We start from the raw sequence: 18,784 nt of genomic DNA, 5'->3' as shown, positions 1-18,784 counted from the left end.
AACAAATTCAAAACAATTGGAATTATCCCATATATTTTTTCAGACCACAATGGATTAAAATTAGAAATCAATAACAAATGAAATTCTGGAAACTATACAAGCACATGGAAATTAAACAGCATTCTACTTAGTGGCATATAGGTCCAAGAAGAAATCAAACAGGAAATCAAAAAATTTATTAAAATTAATGACAACAAAGATACATCATACCAAAACATGTGGGATACTGCAAAAGCAGTCCTCAGGGGGAAATTTATCACATTAAATGCTTACTTCAGAAGAATGGAAAGATGGCAAGTGAACAACCTAATACTTCACCTTGAAAAACTAGGAAAACAAGAACAATCCAAACCCTAAGTTAGCAGATGGAAAGAAATCATTAAGATCAGAGCAGAACTTAATGAAATTGAAACCCAAAAATGATACAGAAGGTCAATGAATCAAAAAGTTGGTTTTTTGAAACGATAAATAAAATTGACAAGCCATTAGCATGGCTAACTAGAAAAAGAAGAGAGAAGACCCAAATAACAGAAATTAGAAATGAAAAGGGTGATATTACAACTGATACCTCTGAAATACAAGGAATCATTAGAGACTGCTATAAACAGCTATATGCCAGCAAATTTGAAAATCTTGAGGAAATGGAAATTTCTGGACACACACAAACTACCAAAACTGAACCACGATGATGTAGAAAATCTGAACAGACCAATAACAATAAAAGAGATGGAAGTTGTTATCAGAAGGCTCCCAACAAAGAAAAGCCCAGGACCAGATGGGTTCACAGCAGAATTCTACCAAACATTCAAAGAGGAATTGACACCAATTCTCTACAAACTATTCCAAAAGATTGAAATAGAGGCAATTCTCCCAAACTCATTCTATGAAGCAAACATCACCCTGATACCAAAACCAGGTAAAGATACAACAAAAAAAGGAAACTATAGGCCAATATCCTTGATGAATATAGATGCAAAAATCCTCACTAAAATACTAGCTAACAGAATACAGCAACACATATGCAAAATTATACACCATGATGAAGTGGGATCCATCCCAGGGATGCAAGTTTGGTTCAACATACACAAATCAATAAATGTGATACACCATATCAATAAAATCAAACACAAAGACCCTATGATCATCTCTACAGATGCTGAAAAAGCATTTGATAAAATTCAACATTCATTCATGACAAAGACCCTCTATCAGTTAGGTATAGATGGAAAGTATCTCAACATAATTAAAGCCATATATGATAAACCCATTCCCAATATCTTCCTGAATGGGATCCTTAAGAGCACGAACAAGACAAGGATGCCCACTCTCACCACTCCTTTTTGATATAGTGTTGGCAATACTAGTCAGAGCAATCAGAAAAGAGAAGGAAATAAAGGGCATCCAGATTGGAAAAGATGAAGTCAAACTGTCCCTGTTTGCAGATGACATGATCCTATATATTGAACAGCCTAAAGCCTCTACAAAAAAACTCTTGGAGTACAAAAATGATGTCAGAAAAAAATGCAGGATACAAAATCAACACACAAAAATCAGTAGCATTTCTATTAGCCAATAGTGAACAAGCAGAAAGAGAAACCAAGAAAGCTATCCCATTTTCAATAGCCACCAAAAAAGAAAAAAAACTTAAGAATAAGGAAGATATACAAATGGCCAACAGACATATGAAAAAATGCTCAACATCACTCAGCATCCGGGAAATGCAAATCAAAACCACATTGAGATACCATCTAACCCCAGTTAGGATGGCTAAAATCCAAAAGACTATGAACGATAAATGCTGGCGAGGCTGCGGAGAAAAAGGAACTCTCATACATTGTTGGTGGGACTGCAAAATGGTGCAGCCTCTATGGAAAATGGTATGGAGGTTCCTCAAACAATTGCAGATAGATCTACCATACGACCCAGCTATCCCACTGTTGGGAATATACCCAGAGGAATGGAAATCATCAAGTCGAAGGTATATCTGTTTCCCAATGTTTATCGCAGCACTCTTTACAATAGCCAAGAGTTGGAACCAGCCCAAATGCCCATCATCGGATGAGTGGATACGGAAAATGTGGTACATCTACACAATGGAATACTACTCAGCTATAAAAACGAATGAAATACTGCCATTTGCAACAACATGGATGGACCTTGAGAGAATTATATTAAGTGAAACAAGTCAGGCACAGAAAGAGAAATACCACATGTTCTCACTTATTGGTGGGAGCTAAAAATTAATATGTAAATTCACACACACACACACACACACACACACACACACACACAAACCGGGGGGGGGAGAAGATATAACAACCACAATTATTTGAAGTTGATACGACAAGCAAACAGAAAGGACATTGTTGGGGGGGAGGGGGGGAGGGAGAAGGGAGGGAGGGTTTGGTGATGGGGAGCAATAATCAGCCACAATGTATATCAACAAAATAAAATTTAAAAAAAAAAAAAAAAAAACTTAAGAATAGAGTTAACCAAGGATGTGAAAAATCTCTACAACAAGAACTACAAACCACTGCTGAGAGAAATTAAAGAGGACACAGGAAAATGGAAAGATATCCCGTGCTCTTGGATTGGAAGAAGCAGCATTGTGAAAATGTCCATACTACCAAAAGTGATATTCAAATTGAATGCAATCCCCATCAAAATTCCAATCACATTTTTCTCAGGAATGGAAAAAATTATCCAGACATTTATATGGAATAACAAAAGACCACACATAAACAAAGCATTCGGAGCAAAAAAAATAAAGCTAGGGGCATAACTCTACCTGACTTTACACTATACTACAAAGGTATAATAACAAAAACAGCATGGTGCTGGCATAAAAACAGACACACTGATCAATGGAATAGAATAGAGAATCCAGATATCAACCCACACACCTACAGCCATCTGATCTTTGACAAAGGCACCAAGCCTATACACTGGGGAAGAGACTGCCCCTTCAGCAAATGGTGCTGGGATAACTGGATATCCATATGTGGGAGAATGAAACTAGACCCATACCTATCACCATATACTAAAATCAACTCAAAATGGATTAAAGAATAAAATACACACCCTGAAACAATAAAACTTCTTAAAGAAAACATAAGAGAAACACTTCAGGAAGTAGGACTGAGCACAGAATTCATGAATGTGACGCCAAAAACATGGGCAGCCAAAGGAAAAATAAACAAATGGGATTATATCAGACTAGAAAGTTTCTGCACAGCAAAAGAAATAATTAACAGAGTTAAAAGATAACCAACAGAGTGGGAGAAAATATTTGCAAAATATACATCTAACAGAGGATTAATATCCAGAATATACAAGGAACTCAAACAACTTTACAACAAAAAACCAAGTAACCCTATTAAAAAATGGGCAAAAGAGCTAAATAGGCATCTCTCAAAGGAAGATATACGAATGGCCAACTGACACATGAAAAAATGCTCCACATCACTCAGCATCCGGGAAATGCAAATCAAAACCACACTGAGATACCATCTAACCCCAGTTAGGATGGCTAATATCCAAAAGACTCTGAATAATAAATGCTGGCGAGGTTGCAGAGAAAAAGGAACTCACATACATTGTTGGTGGGACTGCAAAATGGTGCAGCCTCTATGGAAAATGGTATGGAGGTTCCTCAAACAATCGCAGATAGATCTACCATATGACCCAGCTATCCCACTGCTGGGAATATACCCAGAGGAATGGAAATCATGAAATCGAAGGTATACCTGTCTTCCAATGTTCATTGCAGCAGTCTTTACAATAGCTAAGAGTTGGAACCAGCCCAAATGTCCATCATCAGATGAGTGGATATGGAAAATGTGGTACATCTACACAATGGAACACTACTCTGCTATAAATAAGAATGAAATACTGCCATTTGAAACAACATGAATGGACCTAGGGAGAATTGTATTAAGTGAAACAAGTCAGGCACAGAACGAGAAATATCACGTTCTCACTTATTTGTGGGAGCCAAAAATAAAAAAAATGAATACACAAATAAACTGGGGAGGGGCAGGGAAGAAGACGCAACAATTACAATTCCTTGAAGTTGAAACAACAAGCAAACAGATAGGAGGTTGTTGGGAGGGAGGGGGAAGAGAAAGGAGAGAGGGAGGTTTTGGTAATGGGCCAAAATAATCAACCAAATTGTATATTGACAAAATAAAATTAAATTTTAAAAAATTTAAAAATTAAATTAAATTAAAGAAACAGAAAAACAATGCTAAAATTTATATGAAAGCATGAAGGAAATGCCCTTAATTAGCAAAGCAACCTTGAGCAAGAAGACAAACCTGGAGGCATCACACTTCCGGATAAAATGTTTTACAATGTTACAGTAGTCAAAACAGTATGCTACTGGCATAAAAACAGACATATACACTGATGAAACAGAATAAAGACAGAAATAAATCCATGCATTTACAGGCAGTTGATCTCCAGAAGGGTTCCAATAATACACAATGGGGAAAGGATAATATATTCAATAAAAAGTGTCAGGAAGAAAAAAAAAATACTAATGACATTCTTCATAGAAATAGAAAAAAACAATTCAAACATTCATGTGGAAAAACAAAAGACATCAAACAGACAAAGCAATCCTGTGCAAAAAAAAAATATATATATATATATACAAAGCCATAGGCATTATACTACCTGACTTTAAACCATACTACAAAGCTGTAGCAAACAAAGCAACATGGTAATGGCATAAAAACAGATATTCAGACCAAAGGAAAAGAATACAGAACGCAGAAATCAACCCACATACTTACAACCAACTGATCTATGACAAAGGCACTGAGAATATACATTCAGGGGGAAAAAAGTGCCTCTTCAGTAAATGGCACTGGAAAAATTGGATAACCATTTGCAGAAGAATGAAACTAGACCTGTATCTCTCACCATATACCAAAGTCAACTCAAAATAGATTAAAGACTTAAATATAAGACCTGAAACATAAAACCCCTAAATGAAAACATAGGGGAAATACTTCAGGAAGTAGGACTGGGCAAACACTTTATGAATAACACCCCAAAAGCACAAGCAACAGAAGAAAGATTAAATGAATGGGATAATATCAAACTAAAAAGCTTCTACATGGCAAAAGAAACAGAGCAAAAAGACAACCTACAGAATGTGAAAAAATATTTGCAAACTATGCATCCAACAGGGGATTAATATCTAGAACATACAAGAAACTCAAATAACTTAACTGGGAAAAAAAAGGAATACAATTAAAAAATGGGCAAACGAGCTGAATAGGCATTTCTCAAAGGAAGATATACAATTGGCCATCAAACACATGAAAAAATGCTCAACATGACTAAGCATCAGGAAAATGCAAATTAAAACCACACTGAGATATCATCTCACCCAAGTTAGACTGGCAGGTATCAAAAAGAGAATTACAAGTGCTGACAAGGATGTAGAGAAAGGGGAACTAACTCTTCTATGCTGTTGGTGGGATTGTAAATTACTGCAGCCATTATGGAAAACAGTATGGAGTTTCCATAAAGAACTACAGATAGAACTACCGTACGATAAAGTAACACACTGGTGGGTATATACCCAAAGGAATGGAAATCATCATGTCGAAGGGTTACCTGCACTCCCGTGTTTATTGCAGCTCTATTTATGATAGCCAAGAGTTTGAACCAACCTCAATGTCCATCAAGAGACAACTGGATAAAGAAAATGTGGTATACATACACAATGGAATACTACTCAGCCATAAAAAATAATGAAATTCTGCTATTCACAGCAGCATGGATGAGCTTAGGGAAATTTATGTTACGTGATATAAGCTAGACAGACGAAGAGAAATACTGCATGTCCTCACTTATTAGTGAGGACTAATGGAAGGAAGGAAGGAAGGAAGGAAGGAAGGAAGGAAGGAAGGAAGGAAGGAAGGAAGGAAGGAAGGAAGGAAGGAAGGAAGGAAGGAAGGAAGGAAGGAAGGAAGGAAGGAAGGAAGGAAGGAAGGAAGAAGCATACTACAATCACAGTAATTCACTGAAATTTCAAAAGGAGGGAACAGAATTGAGACTACTACAGGTGGGAAAGGGGAGCAGGAGGGGTGTTAGTGAGAAACTGGGAAAGTGCCACAAAAAGTAATTATGCTGTGTAAAGTTGAATATACTAATTATCCTGATTTGAGCATCACATATTGCACGCAGGTATTGATATTCAATGCCATAACCCACACATATGTACAATTATGTTTTAATAAATAAATAAATAAATCTCCTTGAAAATAAGTTTTCTTTAGGACATTGCATTTCAGAGATCATTTTTTGTCCTATGGAATTTAATCTTTATTTTCATAAGAAAGAGCCTTTCGGGCATGTGAAAGTGATGTTCTCAATTATTACTTAGTGAATTATCTGTATAACAATTTCAAATTTGCATCTGCGATTTTTAGAAGTATAATTAGGACTATACCTGCCCTTTCTACTTAAATGTAATATAGATACCTAACTCCAGTAGACTTCTTCTTTTAACTAAAAATATGAGAATCTGTGTCTTTTTCTAAAACATCAAATAGACCAGTTGTATGATTTGATACAGTGACTTCCACTCTATTTTTTTAAATTCTATACTGGATATGTAATTCATAGTAGAATTAACCTACTTAAATCTTTATTTCTCTCCTTATAAAGATGAAGGAAAAAAACAACTTAAGACCTCTTTATGTAACATGAGAATTAGAAAGTGTTTTTCCTGCATTCCTTCCCAATCTTCAAACTCACGGTCTTTGTTAAATTATTCAGAGTTGTACAATATAGGTTATTCACAATATTTAAATTTCTGCCAGAAAATGCTATTGTAAAAACTATTTCCAGTATTTTCACCTAATTTTGTAAACATATGTCCGAAAATAATAACCTTAGTATAGAATTATGAGTTACAACATTTTCCTCTTAGAAGTTTGATAGTTTTCTGGAACTGGGGTCAGGAGAAATCTGAAGCTATTGGAACTTCTATTTCTTCTCAGGTTATCTATTATTCTCTGGCACTTAAATTTCTATTCTGAAGAAATTTTCCTATCACTAAAATACAAAGCTATCAATATGATACATGTAAGGATATTTTCATTAATATTTTCCAGAGTAAGTGAGCATTTCAATCTGAACTCGAGTTTTTGACTCATTGTAATACGACTTGTTATTGTAACTCTAACTGTTGCTTTTGTCCTATTTGTTCTGGTTTCCTTCAGTGGAACGACTAATATTCTTTAGATAGAGTTCCACATTCTCTGCACACTCAACATTTCTCTTATATTATTGTTTTAAAATGTTTCTCCTTTTAATCTTCCTTCCAGAAGGACATATGAATTCTTTTCAACATGTTACTGATTTATTTTCTGAATTGTCAGAGCTGGCCAAATTGAGAACCAAAATCATTTTTCAGCTCCTCATTCATTCTGTCTGCTATTTTCAAGACATTTTCATTTTCATCTCAATTTCTTTCAGTTCTACACTATGACTTATTTTTAATATATTAAGTACATAAAAACAATTACTTCAGAACTTTTTTGTTCCCTTTCTTAAACTGATTTTAAGTTAAGTTGTCTCCTAAGGTATTGCTCCTGTACCCTTATTCTGCAAATATATTTCATAAGTCATTCCTGTTTCCCAAAAGTCATTCAATGAAAAGGGGGTTAACCAAGCCTGCAGTTGCCAATGGACAATGACATTTAGCCTCTCCCACCCAAAGAAATACTCCAAAGGTTTTTCAATTTGACGGAAAAGCAGATGGTCAAGATTCCTTTCATAAGCCAGTGAAAGCTGTAGTCATTATCCAGAGGAAATATGTGCAAGTATTTGAGGGTCAAAGCCTCCTTGTCGGACTGATCTCTTCCACGTCATTCCACAACATCTTGTCCCAAATGGGTACCCAGTAAATAAAACATGGAAGCACTAAGAGATTCAGAGATGGACACCAAGGCAAAATGTGATTATGAGGAAGAAAATATTTATCCTGGGATATCATTTCATCTATGTCTGGGAAATCCACATCCTTGATGCTGGAGCATGATATGAACACAGGGCAATTAGGAACAGAGCAAATAAGGGTGGTGTCACCTGAAACATGCCTTGAGCAAAATGCAGTTCAACAAAAGTGATGTCAACATCTACCATGTGCAGAGTCTGAAAAAGATTTTCGAGAGTTGTCGAACAATTGCATGACTAGTGTGATTGTTAGAAGAATAGCAGTTAACCTTTACTAAGTGCTATGTGCTAGCTTTAAATTTAAGGACTTTTTGGATACTAATTCACTGAATTGTCATAACTTTATGCAGATGTTGCTGTTGCTATTAGTATCATTACTGTTCCTACTTTACAAATGAGTAAGTTAAATAACTGTTCAAGGTCAGGGACAGCCAGTAAGTGGCAGATCCAGGACTCACCTACCCAGACCCCATACTCTTCATCATCACAGTGACCTCCCTGCCACAGCAGATGCTAAATCATAGAATGAAGATCACTAATCACAGCTATTATAAAAGTGACACATACATAAAGTGGACTAGAGAACACCAACACCTTTTTCATTCTTAAGACTCTAAACTATTAGGAGACCTCCTATGAGCATGCCAGATAGAGGAAAATATAAATCCCACCCTACCACTCTTCCAGTCAAATCCTACTGAAAAGATGAGATATAATTCTTCTTCTCTGCCTCACTTAACACCTGAATGGCTTCAGTGTGGGCTTGAAGAAAGACCAGGAGCTTCATTGTACCATCGTCCTTGCATGTTCCAAAGGGTGGCTGCAAGTCTGTGCTGAACAGCAGAGGAGAGGGGCCCAGGTTCTAACTCAGATGCTGGAATAAGGCAGCCCAGAGCTTGGACCCTAGAGACACACTCTCCAGGGAACTCTCACTCAATCTTTCTTCTCAAAAATTACTCTGAAATTACTCTCTGGAAAGATTACCCCTGAGAGCCAGCTGTCCCCTCAGGACACAGCTGAAGGAAAGTGTTGTTTTTCAATGGTTATGCTGATGTTGGCCTGAATGAAAACCTGAGTCATGTTAGAAGACTCTTTATAAACTGGTGAATTAAATTCAAATTTTCTCAATGCTGTGACTCACCTTGTTTCCTTCAAGCAGGAAACTAGACTCCTCATCTCCGGGCTTCATGCAGGACACCTCCTTCACCCACTTCTGCTCTACATTTGGGAAACTCAGGGAGTCCTCTTTCCAAATCATTCCAATGCTGTCTCATCTCTGCCTCAGCAATAGAGGAACAGGAACCCACTCTCCAACATGCGTGCCCCAATGCTGAATGCTAGCAGATGCTTAGACCATGTGGCTGTAAACTTCCCAGCTGTGGAAGAGGAACGAAGACCACAGGGCCAGGACCCATTTGACAGCATCTGAACTGACTCCACAGGTAGGGCTTACACATTTCAAGAAAGTCTTCATGGCTGTGGCATCAAGGGGTAGATAGCCAGCAACTGCACTACACATTGTCTCCTTTGACCATCACAAAACGCTAAGAGATAAGTAGATTATTATGTCTCTTTATCAGATGAAACAATGGTGAATTGAATTGCCTAAACTGACACAGAGAAGTGGCAAAACTAGGACACAAACATTGGCCTGACTGCACTACCCAAATTCTCAAGGTTATATGGGAAAAAGGCAGAGAGAGAGATCCAGAGGCAGAGAGACCGAGACAGACAGACAGACAGAAAGAGAGAGAGATCTCTTGGGAAAATGCTTCTTCTTGAGCTCTTGTCCATGAAAACAGAGTCAGACGGCGGTAATTCTAATTTGGTTATCCCAGTGTTCAGCTCTTGCCACTTTCTGAAATTTGAGTGTGTGTGGTGTGTGTGTGTGTGTGTGTGTGTGTGTGTGTGTGTGTGTGTGTGTGTGTGTGTGTGTGTGTACGCACATGCACTGGACAAGCACACCATCTTAGAGAGAACCTACAAAGACACCTTCCACTCCCACATTCAACGGTCATGATAACAGGCCCCTTCAGAAAATTATGTTATTTCAGCCTGTCAGATTAGCTCTCTCGGTTCGAGTGTGGTGTTGATGACACCAAAGTCAGGAGTTCGGATCCCCATACCAGCCATATGCCAAAAAAAAGAGAAAGAAAGAAAATTATATTTTCTCATTGTGAAAGCAGTGATGGACTATCAGGGAGTCTCAAAGCACTCAGGAGATGTGTCTTCTGCCTGCTGCTCCTGAGGCCATGGGGAAAATTTGGCCTCTTCTGTCCATGAAAAACTATATCAGCACCATCACACTCGTGTGACAAGTATCTCAGAGCAGAAACACTTCCCAGGAAGACTTTTGTAGTGAGCAGGTGGGCTTCCTATGCCTCTTGCATTCATGTTGATGCAACTCCTGGCTCTTCTCTCTGGGGGTGAAAGGGTCTTCTTACCTCTTCCTCCAGGGTTTCAGCAGATACTGTCTTTCCACTGGTAACCTCCTGACATCGACACTATGGATCTCTGTCCTTCAGCCCCTTGCACAGAAACCTCTCTTCTCTAGTCCCCTCATTGATTGTACCAATAACTTCTCCTTCTCTGATGCTACTTTTCTTACATTCTTTAATTATTTTTTATTTTGTCACCTTGTAGTCTCTTTGCACCAGATTGTCATTCAAAATGTTGCCCTGGTGATCACTCATTTAATTTGTGTGACCAAATATCTAGGTTTACATTACACAAAAGGTCGCATATATCTATTACCAGGAAGGGTTAGTGCAACACACAGCCACCACACTAATGTGTCTGATGAATAAAGGATAAAGTCCTTGCATTGGATCAAAATCCTCCACAATATAAACCCAAACTTCTTTTCCAGGCAGATTTCTTCCTACCCCTGGCTGTACTGTACCCTCAGCTTGTAACAAAATTATATATATTTGCCTGAGGTTCCCTTTTACTGTCTGAACTGTCGATCCTGGAGGTTTTCCCCATGAAAAGGAACTTGGACTTCATCCATTAGGTGATGAGTAAACAGTGTGGGATTTTAAAGAGATAGACACATCCCATTTACATATAATAAATATAATTTTCGGTTCGGTAGTATGTTTCTATAAAGAAGCCTGGCTGAGAACGGAAAAACAAAGATATTAAATGGGGTGGTCGTTGGAAGGGGTCCTAAGATGGAAAAAGACTCATGGAATGACTGAAAGGCTGTAATGTGCTCGTTAGCTAATGGGAAAGCGCTGATGCTGGGGTAGATACTGGAGAGAGAAACCACTGCAGCTGAGGGAGTCGATGGAGCAATATAGCGGAGGAGACAGAACAAGGCTGAGTGCACACTGGGTGCAGGTCCACTTTCCTTCTGGGTCTTGAGAGACAAAGCGCAGGAGGAAGCAGGTATATAGAAATAATGATCTGGGGAGAATATGGAGGAAATATTCCTTTTCAGTTGAAGTTTCTCACTGAAGAGAAAAGTGACACTGGGTGTCTGGGAGTTTTGATGTAGGGAACTGTGGTTAGCTTGGGGAAAGTGGCAAAGAATTTGATGGACTTCCATGGATAATGGAGAGAGGATGGTTTGCTGAAGGATGTGGGAGTTCATAGGGAACTGAGCATTGTGAACTGTCTAGAACGGGGCAGGCTATCTGCATGCAATATAGGTTAAGAGACTTGAGATCACCACTGGGTCAAAGGGCAGGTGTACACATAATGAATGAGCTCAGGGAGTAGCACTGGGCCATTAAATGACATTAGCAAACAGTGTTAAAGACAATTCCCACCTGCATCCACTTAGGATGAAGAAAAATACTAAGTGGATGCAAGTAAAATTTTAAAAGATTCTAACCTGAATCTTTTTCTCTATATGGTCTTTCTCTCTTAGCGTGATATAGGGCCCCTGGCTCCCTCTTCCCAGTGAAAATTAACTTTCACTTACTCTCAATCTCTTCACAAGCAACGCTCTATCTCCTGCCTTCAGTGAAATATGGATTATAGCCACACAGATTCATGGGTACACTCTGAACCCAGCTAACACCAAGATTGTGAAATGTTTTTGTTAAATTAAGATATTTTATGATGATCCTACTAAAAATCAGAAAGGCAAAGAAAATAACATGACAAAAATTCATCATCTAGACTTAATAAATGGAACATTAGATCATAATTGCTCCAAATTTTTTGAAGCAATTAATATTACATACACTTGAAACTCTTTTTTGCTCATCCAAAATATTACTTTTTCTTTTTAACCCTAGAAATAACTGTTGTTCTAGAGTGGTGGTGTACTCCTATTTATGTTTTATACTTTTGCTAGATTATGTGTGTGTTATGTTATGTGTTAATATTTACACATGCAGTGTAAATATTGCATATCTTCTGGCAACTTTTTAAAAAATTATTTATTACTACTACTAATAAATAAATAATTATAATTAATAAATAATAATTTTAAAAATTATTATACTTTTTTAAAAATTATATTTTTTAATATTACATGGAAATGGATTCATTTTAACTGTTATACAGAACTCTTTAACATGGACATGGCACCTCATCTATTTCTGAGGTTTCTATACGACAGTGTACATCACTGGGAATGTCTGCTTGGACACATGTACCAGGATTTCTCAAAGTTCTAATCTTCAGGTAGAATTGGAGTCAGTGCCTTCGATTGAATGTTCCCCCAAAACTTGACCCCCCACTATGACAGTGTTAAGAGGGTGGGAAATCCTATTATGGTAATTGAAATGTGGGGCTTGCAAAGGTGATTAGATTGTAGGACAATGCCTTAGAGAATGGATTTAAAAGGATGGTCATGCGCATGGTTTGGAGGGCTTTAAAGGAGAGTAAATTAGTTTAGTGTCTCTCTCTGCTGCACCACTTTCTGCCATGTGCGACCCCTGCTTTGCTGTAAAGCCATGACCAAGACTCTCACCAGATGGGTTCCTGGGACTTTGGATTTCCCATCCTCAGAAATTGTGAGTAATGAATTTTATTTTCTTTATAAATCACCCAGTTCCGTGTATTTTCTTATAAGCAACAGAAACGGACTGATACAGTCACCCAGAGGTATAAGGATTTTCAGCTTTACTTGAAAGGGAAAAATAGTTTTCCAAATGGTGATTTTGAATTACCTAACTAATTTATAACTCATTTTTTATTTCTTCCCAATGAACTAGTTTGTTCATTTCTTCCCAAACTTGAAATTGTCAAACTTTACACTTAGTTTGAGATGAAGGACGTGAAATTTAATTTTGTGTTAACTTAGTTGAACATCGTTTGGGGAGATATAGTACATCCCAGTTTCTTCTTCTATGACTTGCCTATTTAAGCCTGTTGCCTATTATTTCCTACAGGACTTTTGGTGTTTTTATTATTATTTGTTATTTATTATCATTTTTTGTTGTTTATTATTTGTTATTTATTATTATTTGGATTCTTTTTTTATTGAGTATTAGTGTAGCAGATTTCTCTTCCAGTCCCTGAACTATCCTTCTCTTTTCTTTATGAAGTCTTTTTCACAAATGTTTTAAATTTAAATTAGTTAAATTTTACAATAATTTCTCTTATGTTGTGGCACTTTGTGCCTGGTTTAAGAAATCAGTTCTGAATCTCATAGCATAAACATAATTTATTCTAAAGTGTGTGAGGTTTTGCTTTTAACAATTAATCCTTTAGGAATAATTTTTCTGTATTTTTTTAAGATGTGGGTGGAGTGTCCAATTATCAAATGACTCTTTACTAGATGCTCAGCCCAACTGTCCTCTGCACATTTCTTTTTAATGGGAATATTTTATTTTTTATTATAAAACATATAATCGACAAATAAAAATTGCACATATTCAGTGTGTGCAATGTAATAATTTGGTACACATATATATTGTATAAAGACTAACAGACCTATCCATTACCACCCATAGCTACCATTTGTGTGTATGTGTGTGTTTGTGGTGAAAACACTTGAAATCTGCTCTGTTATCAAATATCAAGAAAACAATACATTATTATTAAATATAGGCATCATGCTGTGCATTACATCCCTGGAAGTTATTCATAGTATAACTGAAAGTTTGTACCCTTTGACCAGCATCTCCTCTTCTCCCCACTCTCTAGCCCCTGGCAACCAACATTCTACTCTCTGCTTCTATGAGTTGCACTGTTTTAGATAACACGTGTAAGTGAGATCATACAGTATTTGTCTCTCTGTGTTGGCTTATTTCACATAGTATTATATACTCTTGGTTTAATCATGTCACAAATGGCAAGATTTCTTTCTTTTATGGCTGAATGACATTCTATTGTGTATGTATTCCACATTTTCAGTATCCATTTATCAGTCAAGACACTTAGCTTGATTCCATATCTTGGCTATTGAAAATAAGACTGCAAAGAACCCGAGGATGCAGATACCTCCTCAAGATTCTGGTTTCATTTCCATTAAAATATACTCAGAATTGGGGTTGCTGTATCATAGAGTATTTTTATTTTCATTTTTTTCAGAAACCTCACTAATGTTTTTCATAATGGCTCTACCAATTTACGTTCCCACCAACAATATACAAGAGTTCCCTTTTCTCTGTATCTTGCTAACACTTGTTATCTTTTGTCTTTTTTATAATAGTAAACAACTCTTCCAGTCTTTACAGACTGCTTTTGGTAGAAAAAGGCCTTCTTCTCTTGGGTCCTTGGGCTAATGAGATTGCCCCTGAGATTGTGGTTGGGTAGGGTAGAAGCTGGTTCATGTGGCTGCTGTTGAGTCCACAGTCAGGTTCGCAAATAGAGAGTCTGTGATCGAGTCTGGTCCTTGGGTGTGCCGCACTGCCTCCCAGATCTTGATCGGTAGGGCTGATACAGGTAAGAGGGTCCACAGACAGTGAGTTTGTCACCAGGTACATGGATGATTGTGACTTTCTTCAGTTTCATGGGAGGGCTCCCACTAGGCTACTGGGTGGGTCCCTTGGCAGGAAACACTGGCCCTGGACCACAGCTGAACTGAGTCATAGGATTGCTTCACACACTGACCCTAGACCACAGGGCTGGAACTGAGTCATACGGTTGTTTCAAAGTCCACTGTTGACACTGATGTCTGCACACCTGTCTCTGAGGGAACAGACAGACAAGTCCACTGGCAGTTCCCTCGGCAGGAATAAGGGTTCGCAGACCACAGCTTAGAAAAGCTGAAGCATATTTACAGGGCCATTCAAGGTCTGCAGAAAATCTGAAATCAGCGGGCCTGCAGGGGCACAGATGGGCACGTTTCCCTCCAGGGCACTCTGCAGGTTCCCTGCCTATTTCTAAACCAACCCATGTTATATACCAAAATACTAATAAATGCTTGATCTCTTTCTAGGCTCTCTTGTATGTTACATAGATCCATCTATAAAGTCCCTATGCCAGAACAACTCTATTATCTGAATTATCAGAGTAAATTTTTTTCATACATGACAGGGCAATTCTGTGCTCTTATTTTTTTTCCTCATATTGTCTTTGGTTTTCATAGCTCTTTACTCATCCACATGAATTTTTGAACTGGGTTAGTAAGTTCCATGTTTTAAAGAAACCTATGATATTTTGATAGGGATTGCAATGAATTTATAAATTAATTGGAGAATTGACATTTTTACCATACTGAGTCTCCATTCATGTTGCTTCAATCCTTATTTTTGTAAATATTCTTGGTCATCATTCAGTAAAGTTTTGCAATTTTTAAATCCAGTCTTGAACCTCTTGTTTGAATTACTTCAAGATTTCTTAAAATATGGGGAGTCTTTCTTAAAATTATAGTTTCTTATTTGTTGTTTCTAATGTGTAAGAACATTTTTTGTAATTTAATAGTGATTTATATCCAACCAAACTACTGAAGACTCTTAGCATACCTACAGATACCCTGGGATTTCTTTGTAAATGACCATATTTTCTATGAATTCTACCCATTTTATTCTTTTTTCCAGTTCTGACACGCCAAAATCTTTCTACTATTTTTTCCACAAATAGGATAAAACTTCAAGTGCTTTATGCAAGAGCTCAAATTAAGCTCCATAGTTCATGCATATCTGTGGCCATCTCCTGTATAAAGGGACATTAACACCCTAGACTCTAGCTGCTAGGAAGTGATTCCTAGTTGGAAAAACCAATATGCCACCACAGCATCAGTGGTGGCTTGGAACATTACCTTTGAGTTTTGGGGGGGTTTGCTTGTTTGTTTGTCTATTTGTTTGTTTTGTCCCTTTTTTTTATAGGTTTCTCTATGTATATTTTTTAATTTTACATTTATAACATACGAGAATTGTCGTGTTTTAATAAGAATGAGACTTTACAACATCAGCTTAGCCTGCCATATTGCCAAGAATCCTCCTTTGAAATTGTACACCTCTATACAAAATGAGCGAACCATAGTCTCTACGACTTCCACATTTATGGAACACTCTGAACCCTGAGATATTACGATTCTGTGTGAAGATGAGAAAGGTATTTAAAGAAAGAAAACCAAATTCCTTTAGATGCAGAGATGAAAAAGTATATCATATTTGGGAGAAAGATAATTATACTGGCATTCCCTGTGTCTAGCATATAATTCCCATGTATAATATAGTAGACAATGATAATCGGTGACAATTAAATGTACATTCAACTAATAATTGAGTAGAGTTCTCTCAAGAAAAATTAGAGAGTTACTTAGGATATCCTGGACCACCGTAACAAACTGATCTCAAAGTGTAGTTGTTTAGACAAAACAAAAATTTATCTATCTTTATTTTCTCTGGGGAGAAAATCCACTGAACATGATTGCTGGGTTCATTATGGTTCATAAGCTTCTCATGGCGATGTAGACCCCTGTTGCTTCCTGGGCTCTGGGCTCACTCAGGGTTTGATTAATTTCTAACTCCCCAGGGTGCTATTGTATTGGTACATTCTTTGTACTGGAGTGTTTTTTCAAATACTGCAAAATAGGCTCCATTTCTTATCATCTGTTATTAAATCAGTATATGATTTTGGTGTCTCCATGAAGTTGTAAGGTCCATGAAAGCGGAGACTGTTTTTTATTAAATAAATAGATGAACAAACTGTATTTTCATGTATTTATGATTTTTCCATGGAGCCTAAGAAAGTATCAAGGACCTAGAATATAAATTTTAATTATGTGTCCAATGATTAAACCCTAGGTGTCTGAGTGGTGGTGCTGGGGTTGGAGAGGATGGGCACCTCTGATTCACAGATCGCTCACTTCTCAGATATTAGTGTCCAGGGCTGACTGTCATCTCATTTCACTGACAACCAGGGGATTTTTCCCACCACATATTGGCTATGTCTGGACTTTGTAAATCTAGATATAGACACAGCTGATCAGTTCAGTCAAAAGGGATGGATAAGGAAGATAACTGCACATAGGAACTGCACTAATAATTCTGAATTCTTCTCACCTTCATGCTGAAGAAGCCATGAGGGAAGGAAACCAGTCATTTACCCTGGAATTCATCCTCCTGGGAATAACTGGTCAGCAGGAACAAGAATATTTCTTCTTCATCCTCTTCCTGGTCATTTACCCCGTCACATTGATTGGAAACCTGCTCATCATCTGGGCCATTCACTCTGATGTTCGCCTTCACAACCCCATGTATTTTTTCCTTGCCAACCTCTCCTTGGTGGACGTCTTCTTCTCCTCTGTAACCATCCCTAAGATGCTGGCTAACCATCTCTTGGGTAGCAAGTCCATCTCCTTTGGGGGTTGCCTAACACAGCTGTATTTCATGCTTGCCCTGGCTAACGCAGACAGCTATATCTTGGCTGTGATGGCATATGATCGTGCTGTGGCCATCAGCCACCCACTTCACTACACAATAATAGTGAGTCCAAAGTCCTGTGTTCTGCTAGTTGTTGGGTCTTGGATGGTTGGAAATGCCAATGCCCTCCCCCACACTCTGCTCACAGCTAGTCTGTCCTTTTGTGACAAGCAGGGAGTGACCAACTTCTACTGTGACCTTGCTTCTTTGCTCAAGCTGTCCTGTTCTGACATCCACTTTAATGTGAAGATGATGTACCTCGGGGTTAGTGTTTTCTGCATGCCATTGCTGTTCATCATTATCTCCTATGTTCGGGTCTTTTCCACGGTTTTATGGGTTCCCTCCACTAAGGGTGTGCTCAAAGCCTTCTCCACCTGTGGTTCCCACCTCACAGTTGTCTCTTTGTACTACGGGACAGTCATGGGCATGTACCTCCGCCCTCTCACAGCTTATAGCCTAAAGGATGCAGTGATAACTGTGATGTACATCGCAGTGACCCCGATGTTAAACCCTTTCATCTATAGTCTGAGAAACCGGGACATGAAGGCTGCCCTGCGGAAACTCTTCAGCAAGAGAATCTTCTCATAACCAATCTGAGGACATACACTGGAGACTGTGATGCACACCAGAAAATCCACCGCCAATGTCATCCCATCCAAAAAGTCATCAGTGATCTTTTCAGCAAGAATATTTATCTTCTCAGAAGTCTTATAACAGATTGATAAGATATTTTATGGAGAGTATCAAATTGTACACATTTCTGCTCCTTTTGGCAGAGCACCAGCACAGGACTAATGGGACCGTACCCCAGCTGTGTTACTGACTAGCAGAGTACAGTTCACAAGCCGGGAGGATCACAATAGCTCATGCTTTGAAGTCCATAAATCACTATTCAAATGTCAATTCATTGTTTGACTATTAAGTCCTTGGTAATTGGGATTAGCTACTCAAGCCAGTAGATGAGTCCCTTTTTTGTCTAAATGTTCCACAGAGACATGCTACAGTTTGGTTGATCTTATTAACATAGTATTAAG

At 37.9% G+C, this 18,784-nt stretch overlaps 1 protein-coding gene across 1 annotated transcript; it reads left to right on the top strand.

The window, feature by feature from the left end:
• The first annotated feature begins 17,408 nt into the window (after positions 1 to 17,408).
• LOC134389239 (olfactory receptor 1A1-like) lies at positions 17,409 to 18,338 on the top strand. Its single transcript, XM_063112759.1, has one exon. It carries the CDS (start codon positions 17,409 to 17,411, stop codon positions 18,336 to 18,338), a length of 930 nt encoding a protein of 309 aa, XP_062968829.1.
• Positions 18,339 to 18,784: the final 446 nt, after the last annotated feature.

Source organism: Cynocephalus volans, chromosome 10, assembly GCF_027409185.1.
Source record: "Cynocephalus volans isolate mCynVol1 chromosome 10, mCynVol1.pri, whole genome shotgun sequence".
NCBI lineage: Eukaryota > Metazoa > Chordata > Mammalia > Dermoptera > Cynocephalidae > Cynocephalus > Cynocephalus volans.
The sequence above is the reverse complement of the archived record's forward strand: the minus strand, read 5'-3'. Positions and strand labels throughout refer to the sequence as shown.